Raw genomic sequence first — 8,467 nt, forward strand, 5'->3', positions numbered from 1 at the left:
AACTCCACCCCTGAATTTAGAACAACTGTCTTGGAGGGACCAGAGTAATGTTGCTCAGGCCAAGGCTTTCTGGGGCCCAAGTGTGGTACAAAGCCAATGTCTGACAGCTCCAGAGGAACCAATGGCTTCAACAGGCATTTGGAGTTTAGCAGCATGGCACCACTGGGAACTTATAAGAAAAGCAGGCCCTCAGGACACCGGAGCCCCACCAAATCAGGCCCTGTGATGTACAGGCCTCCAGGTAAGTGGTGTGCATGTTAGATTTGAGAGGCACTGGCTTGCAGAGCCCTCCTGCCATCTTTCTGAGCTGCAGAGGTGGGGCACTGTACTGATTATGAGCTCAAAATCCAGACCACCCACAACGTGCCAGGCCCTGGCTCTGGGCTCTGTGGGGCCATGCAGGATTACATCAGGATCTGAGTACAGGTCTTGCAGTCAGACTTCCAAGACTCAAACCTTCACTGTGCTTGGGGGCTCTGTGACCCAGCATCTCTAAGCTTGGTTTTGCATCTGTGAAGTGAAGATAATGATTAAAAATAGTCCCTGTCCCATAATGTTCACTGAGGTGTATAGACAGGATATCTGGCATTTAGTTCAGTGCGTGGCACTCCATAGGTGGTCAGCAATTATTAGTGTGATCATCTCTCTACCTACCTATGTACCTATCTGTCTGTTGAAGTGCAGGCAGGATGGACATACCTACCTCATAGCCTTTGGGAGAGGATTAAATAAAAAGACTTGTAAAGTGCAATCACGAGTTCGCCATTAGAAGAATGAGAATTCTTTCTGCAAATGACAGAAATAAGGAGGCTTATTTTCCCCTAAGTCGCCTCAGTGGAAACACCCACCAAGGTTTTATGTCCTCCTCAGACTCTCACAGGGAGAGATGTTTGCCTTTGCTAAGTCTTCTTTGGTTCACTCCTTGTGAGTTGGAAGTGTTCTTATGAGTGAAGATAGAGAGGGAGCAGCGGAGTGGGACTTGTCCATAACTAGAGAAGTGGAACATGCCTGAAAGTGGGAGTGGGCATCGCAGAGAGAAAGGGCACCGTCCACGCAGGACAGGCAGCCTCGACGAGAGTCCAGACCTGCCTGGCTGGTTGCACAGTCCTTTCTCATCTTTGGACTCACCGGAAGGACAGGCGGGGCAGGGACTGTCAGCCTCTCTGTGTATACAGGGCATCTAGGTTAAGCAAGGTTAGAGGGTCAGTCAAGATTTCACCCCAAGGCAGGCACCCCCCACCCCACCCAGTGCTACCTACTGAGATGTATAAGTGTCCTGTACCAGAGGGGCATTGCCCGAGCATACGATTTTCTTGAAAAGAAAATCGGAAATAAAATGCTTCAAGGACAGAAGCTGATGCAGAGGGACTGAGTTAGACACTAGAATGTGTTCCCCAAGGAGGACTTGGGGGGCCAGCCGTTTTGGCCATCGTGCTGATCCTACCTGCCCAAAGGACTAGGACACAGACAACTCCTCAGGGGGTCAGGGCAGGAGGGAAAAACGGGTGAGGCGAGGCACAGCGCTTGGGGACAGGCCTGTCCACAAGCTGAGTTCTCAGGAGGGAGGGGCTGAGAAAAGGCGGCCCCCTGTCAGGAGGGTGGCGCTGCCCACTGGGGACACAGTTTCCTTCCACTTCTGCCTGGACTCTGGGTCCCACCTTCCTTCCGCTGCAGAGCCTCCCTCTCTGTGAGCAGCAGGCTGGGGGTACTCGGAGCTCAGCCTCTGGCTTTACCAGGCTTCACCTGGGCTCCACCCTAACAGTGACTGACCCCAGAGGCGGTGCTCTAATCTTCTCACCTCAATTTCTCCTCATCTGCCAGTGCACAAGCACCCATTGATTAATTTACTTGATGAATGAATTGATCTCAAAGAAGGAAAAGGAGATCAAGCAGATAAAGCACGTACTGTGGTGCCTAACACATATTAAGTGTTCACTAAAGGTTAGCAATGGCTGTTATCATAATTTTCCAGGACTAAGTCAGAGTAGAAATCTGTAGAACTGTATTTAACATGACTATGTTAATTTAAAATTTTCTTAAAATTGATTTTTAGAGAGGGAAGGAGAAGGAGAGAGAGAGAAACACCCATGTGAGAGCAAAACATCGATCAGCTGCCTCCTGCATGCCCCTACCAGGGATGGAGCCCTGACCAGAAACGGAAGTGGCAACCTTTTGATGCACGGGACGATGCCCAACCAATTGAGCCACATCAGCCAGGGTGACTATGTTAATTTTAATTAGTACAGGCAAAGAGATGCTTGTCCTATTGAACCCATGCTTTAACGTTGAACATTGGTATTTCTTTCATGCAGGACTGTCACATTCTGAGAACACACTCACCATGACCGTCATTAGCAGGAGGTAAGGCCCAGAGTGGCTCATCAGGTCCTTCCCTTCCAAGAAAGCCAGCTCATGCTCTGCCGACTTAGGAGTGGAACCACAGAGCTCTTCCTTTCTCACTTCTCATCTGGGTGGAGACACAGATGTCACCCTCTCAGAAACCCTCTGTGCAATTTCCTCTCAGAAACTAAAGCAGCCCGTTCCCCATCAGAGGTCATGCAAAACACATGCATGAGGTGCTCCAGCATCTGGGCAAGTTCTATATGAAACAAGTGTCAGCTGAGCCAGGGAGTGCCAGAAGGAGAAGCTGTTTTAAGGATAAGTGAACATGGATGAAGCATCTATTTCAAGTCAGAGGTATCTTCAGAGTGACTGAGATGGAGAATTTGGTTTCTGGCAGGCAAATGCCAAACTGGACATCAGGCACGCAGTGGATGCAGAAGAGGAAAGGGAGAGGTTAGGTGGACAGGCGAGAGCCGTGACATCAGGGAGGGTCAAGATCTGGGCCAAGTTCTCGCCTCACTCTTTATCATGCCAGGCCTGTCATCTTCTGCTCCTGGCACATCATTTGTCCTTCCATGGTGCCACATGAACATGACATCAGAACAGTCTATGATGTTGGTAACAGGATTGTTCCAAGAGCACAAGCTTTGGAGACAAATGTGAACGCACAGAAACTTACACATGAAGAAGAGCTAAAACCTTAGAGGGGAAGTTCAGATTGGGGAAAATGTGACAATTGCTTACGACTGCAATTATCCCCCTCGATTTTTAGAGGTCAGAGTGATAGGCCATTTGGGGTTACTTGCCTTAACAAAATGAACAGTATCATCCAATACCAAGTGTCACCTGGCCTCTCAAGGACTGATTTGTTAAACCAAGGTTACATTAAGGTTGCACCACAAAAACAAGGGTTTCAGTTTTTGCTTCTGTTGAGTTCTAGTATTTTTACTCATAAGCAGTTGTGGTGGTTTTTATAAATGGCTTTTCAAGCATTTTTCAGGTTTCAGTTCTTACAAATGGCATCTGTCCCCTTTTGATGTTATCAGGCTCTTAAACATTCGCTTCTATAGTGATATATGTGAATGATGTAGTCAAGCCTTGTTCATGTTGTAAGGAAAATCACTAAGCTCCTCAATGTTTTACTAATGTGTGGACATTTCCATGTCCTACAGAGCCACTGCAATAGCTCATCTCACAATAATGATCTCAAAAAATAATATGATTTTGTATTTTCATCTTAATCAAAATATTGAATGGCAAATAATCATTTATAGAACGTCCATTTCCATTTAAGTTTACAACCCAAACAAATTGACACAAATTAAGTCATTGAAGTATTTACTGAGCACATACCATATGCTCAATGTTATGCTAGGCACCAGCTATCAAAGACATACTCCTTATGGTGGAGAGGCTCACAGCCTAGAGATGGGCTGTCGGAGGACTGAGGGATTCACTAGTCTTCAGACCTCAGTTGAGCATCTAATTCGGCCCCTCACAGTTACAGATGAGAAGGCCTCGCCCAGGATGATCAGATTCTAGAGCTGCTTGTTTGACTCCTCTCTGGCCTGGACCTGGAGTCAGCAGCTCAGGGTTTAGCAGGATGAGGACACCAAACAGGTATGAATAAAGGAAAATTGCAGTGACCTCATTGAAAGGCCTTTAGTACAGTTATCATGCATTCTACATATCGTTAGCAGCCCGTAACAACCAAAGCTACTTATCAAGTACCTGCTCTGCGCCAGGTACTTGATCATCACATCACATTCATTATTGTCCCATCCTCCCAACAATCCTCACAATTCCATTTTACATAAGGGGAAACTGAACTCAAGACTTCAGCAAAATCACCAGTCAGAATTTGAGGCTAGATCTTTTTAGCTCCAGAGTGAAGACACAACCATTACTTAGTTTTGTGGCTTGATACCCACCTCCACCAGCTACACATTGAACCTTCAGAGGTCCTACTGCTTCTCACCCAATCTCTCTCTCTTTAGAAAATGGCCCTTTCCCAAGGGCATGGGTTGATCATTCTGGTCTTAGTGCACCTGCCATTTAGGAGTACTCAGGTTCTTCTAAGGCAGTGGTTCTCAACCTGTGGGTCGCGACCCCTGAAAATACATCCTGCATATCAGATATTTACATTACGGTTCATAACAGTAGCAACATTACAGTTATGAAGTAGCAACGAAAATAATTTTATGGTTGGGTCACAACATGAGGAACTATATTTAAAGAGCCAGCAGGTTGAGAACCACTGAATCTAAGGGTTCAAGAGTGGAAGTCAACCCGGTTATCTGCAGGGAGGCAGCTCCCTGAGCAGCTTCATAATGACTAACAGTATTATGTTAGCACATTGGTATCCCCAATTTTACATAATCAGGTATTTTTGAAATAATTAACCATCAGGATCTTTACAATAACTGGGAGGCTGGGGATGGACTAGATATTGAGGCCATTTTCCTAAAGGATTTGTGAAGACCACTGACAGGCACCTCTAAATCCACCTCTAAGGGTGGAACAGACACTCAAAACAAACAAGCAGAGACGATAGATTCAGCCCCAGAACCAACCACCTTCAGACCCGTCCCTCCCGTCAGCCAAGGAGGCCTAGAGTATAGACAGCAGAAATCATCCACAGACAACTTCCCCAAACATTTGCTTGTATAAATAATTTATTTCTGTTCACAGCATCATATAGGCATATAAAAGGGAGCGGGGACAGAAGAGGAAGGATGGATCAAGACAGAATTGTAGCAGTAGAAATGAAAACAGCCAGGAGACACAGTCCCAACACCATGACAGAGAACGGGGGAAGAGAATTGTTCTGAAACAAGGCTGGCCTCCCTGTATCTGTGAGAAAACGCTTCAAAAGTTCCCGTAGGGAGGCCCACTTCCTCCATGTGGCACCCACTCATTCTCCCAAGGGCAGGAGGCATCCTAAATCACTGACCACTAGGTCGGAGGGGACCTCTGGGCTGATGCCCCCAAGGTGATATGTTTGTTCAGAGGTGAAATAGGCTATTATTAGGTCTAACATTATAGAAATCAACGGAGACTCTTAACTATTAGTTGAGACACCACAGGGTTTTACTTTACTACACAATTACTAACAGCTTGACTGCACCCTTGAAGTGTTGATAGTGCAAGAAAACGAAAATCACTTCGCATCATCTGTAAAGCATGGCAGGATTTGAACAGTGATCTGGAGCCTACGAATGGTGAGCATGAGAAGGTTACAGTATTTGGCATCTGCAATGTCACAAAATAAATATATTATTCTCTCAATAGTGTGGAACTACCAAAATGTCAAAGTGCTTAAGAAATTGTTGCATGTGAAGAAAATAAAGAAGATGGATTTTTTTTTTTAAATAATTCTATACAGAGTCTTCAATGATGGGACCAGCCCATTTAGAAATCAGTGAATATGCTGTTGATATGTAAACTGAAACCTTGCAGGCTTAGCTATATTTTCTCTACTGAGTTTCTACAAAAAGACCACCATTGGAGGGGTACCAGATACACCAACAAAGGAGAAAAGAAGATGGGCCTGCTAGGTTCCTTCTGTCAAAATATCTCATCTAAGAACTGGGTTTCAAGCAGGAAGCCAGGAATTCTATCTCTGGTGCGTAAATGAACTTCTGAGTGCAATGGACGACAGGCATGACTGTGTCATTTGACTAACTCACGTGTTCAAGCACGATCATGCCCCATTTCAATAGGCTTCCTTCGCAAATTAACTTATAACTGTGGGGGGAACACATAATTCTACCTGTGAACATGGATTCAAAGAGGAAATAAAAATCGAACAGTAAGCTTGTTTCCCTTCCGATACCGTGTCTCAGGGTAAAATAACAGCCTTTGCTAACCAAGACTCAGTCCTGATTATAAAAAAATTTCTTTAAATTACCTTATTAAAAATATCTATTCTTTTACTTTATTTTCCAAAGCTTCTTTCAACTACACTGTCAAGTGCCGGGGCACAGGTGACCGTGACGTCACACGCTTGCTTTTTATCTCAAGCACCCACTGTGGTTGGCATTTGCTCCGCAGGCCAGTTCCCACAAAGATGAATTAGGAAGAGCCTCATCCTGGTACTTTTCCTTCGCTTTTAAATCCATGCAGCAAGGTCAGCTTTTACAACAAGGTGGGGTTTTATTTTGTGGTGCATGACATGAAATACTCTAATGACACATTTCTAATAAAATTCCTAAACAAGATAGACCTCAATGAACCCAATTAGAAATCTGAACATCTTGCCACTTGCAGCGTAAAGGGATATAAAAGGGCAAAGTCTTTTTTTCCTACGGTGAATATTTCTAAGGTGAACATCCATTTGTATAAGTTTGTTTGTTTGTTTTTTTAACATGTCTGAAAACCAAAACCCATCATCAGGCGGTTAGTATGAGACATTCCTTGCCAAAAACCATCTTGCAATTCAGCACACATCTGCAGCTGGTGTGCTCACACAAACCAATCAGTAGGCTAAGAGAACTTAAGATTCCACACATATGGGTCTAGATATTTATATCAATGACATAGTACAGAGGGAGGTCCCTGTGTCCACACACACATCCATCCAGCATTTATATCCAGAGCCTTACCCTTTAAACACCTTTAGCTATCCTGCAAACAGTAAATGCATCATTTGCCACCACCTCCAACAGTTTTCACTTTATTTTTTTATTGGTCTCTCTGTGTGATAATGACCTACACATGGACAGGTCCAAATCATCTGGATGACGTCTGATTCCAGGTGAAAAGCAGTTCTCAGCAAAACTGGTTCGGTAGCCACCACAAATCACCAGGAGAGGGGCATCTTCGGGGCGTTCCCTCAGCCAAAGTTGGTGCAGCACCCCATGCCCTGGGGCTGTGTATTGTTCCAGGCAATCCTCTGATAGCCCAAACCACCATCTCCTTTGGGCCCAGAGCAGGACAAGTGAAATTTCAACAGGGTCCTGCCCTGTGACATAAAATTATCCGGCTTCCACCGCCCATGGACGCAAGGAGTGGTGATTCCCCCAGCACCTCCCGCTGCCAACATGCCCCCCACCCGGGGACACCCAGGGTTCTGGGAGTTGCATACCTCAGGTAACTCACAGGTGAGGGCGGGGCAGCCTGAACTTCTGGCCCTGCTGGAGTAGGAAGGAATCGCTTTTGTTTCTGATATCTGAGCCTTCCACATGGGCCAGGAGGGCAGCAGGCAGCCCAGGCACGTCCACTCCCCAGGGCGGCCTCCCACCCCATCAGGGAGCTCAGGCATTCAGACAAAAGGTCCCCTGAGCTGGGGGTGGGAGCAGGTGGAGGGCAGGCTGGCAAGTCAGCCTATACACCCAGGTTAAGTCAATAATCCTGCATCCGGGTGCAGAGATTCCATGTTAAAAATTCGAAGCATCGCTTTGGTTCGCTGTCTTTGTTCACGGACGCGGGTTCTCGCACATCCATTCATTCCTGCCTGGCTCACTCGCTCACTCCCCCCTCGCTCCCGAGCGCGGCCGGGCACATTACCGCTTCTTCTTTTGCTTGAGGGACTTCCTGCGTTTCAGGATCATCTCATAGAGCTTGTCCATGCCCTCGGTGAGGCCCTCGCCGATGATGGCGCACGCCGGCTGGACGTGGTAGGTGGTGGCCGGGATGAGCTCGTGCAGCGCCAGCTGCTTCTCGATCTCGGCCACCGGCAGCGACTTGGGCAGGTCCTGCTTGTTGGCGATGACCAGCAGCGGCGTGCCCTGGTTCTCGGCGAACTTGGTCACCTTGTGCAGCTCCGTTTTGGCCTCCTCCAGCCGGTCCACGTCCACCGAGTCCACCACGTAGATGATGCCGTCCGTGCAGCGGCTGTAGGATTTCCACAGCGGCCGCAGCTTCTCCTGGCCGCCCACGTCCCAGAAGTGGCAGCTGATGCCCTTGGCGGTGCCGTTGCTCAGCTTGATCTTCTCCGTGTTGAAGCCGATGGTGGGCACCGTGTTCACGAACTCGTTGAACTTGAGCCGGTAGAGCACCGTGGTCTTGCCGGCCGAGTCCAAGCCCAGCATGACGATGTGCAGGGACTGGAAGGCCGAGATGTTGGAGGAGATGTTGCCCATGGCTCCTCGCTGCGGCGCCGGCCACTGCGGCTGCGGCGGGA

The 8,467-nt window shown here is 47.3% G+C and overlaps 1 protein-coding gene across 1 annotated transcript; it reads right to left on the reverse strand.

The window, feature by feature from the left end:
• Positions 1-4,996: 4,996 nt before the first annotated feature.
• Positions 4,997-8,461, reverse strand: ARL4C (ADP ribosylation factor like GTPase 4C). The gene has a single exon (XM_006760459.2). The coding sequence runs from the start codon at positions 8,424-8,426 to the stop codon at positions 7,848-7,850; it is 579 nt and encodes a 192-aa protein (XP_006760522.1). The 5' UTR covers positions 8,427-8,461; the 3' UTR covers positions 4,997-7,847.
• Between the last annotated feature and the right edge of the window lie 6 nt (positions 8,462-8,467).

This window comes from Myotis davidii, unplaced genomic scaffold, assembly GCF_000327345.1.
Source record: "Myotis davidii unplaced genomic scaffold, ASM32734v1 scaffold370, whole genome shotgun sequence".
Classification (NCBI taxonomy): Eukaryota; Metazoa; Chordata; class Mammalia; order Chiroptera; family Vespertilionidae; genus Myotis; species Myotis davidii.

Bases quoted from the DNA above. Each gene is read 5' to 3' on its own strand.
- ARL4C (XM_006760459.2), bottom strand. From the start codon at position 8,426: ATGGGCAACATCTCCTCCAACATCTCGGCCTTCCAGTCCCTGCACATC.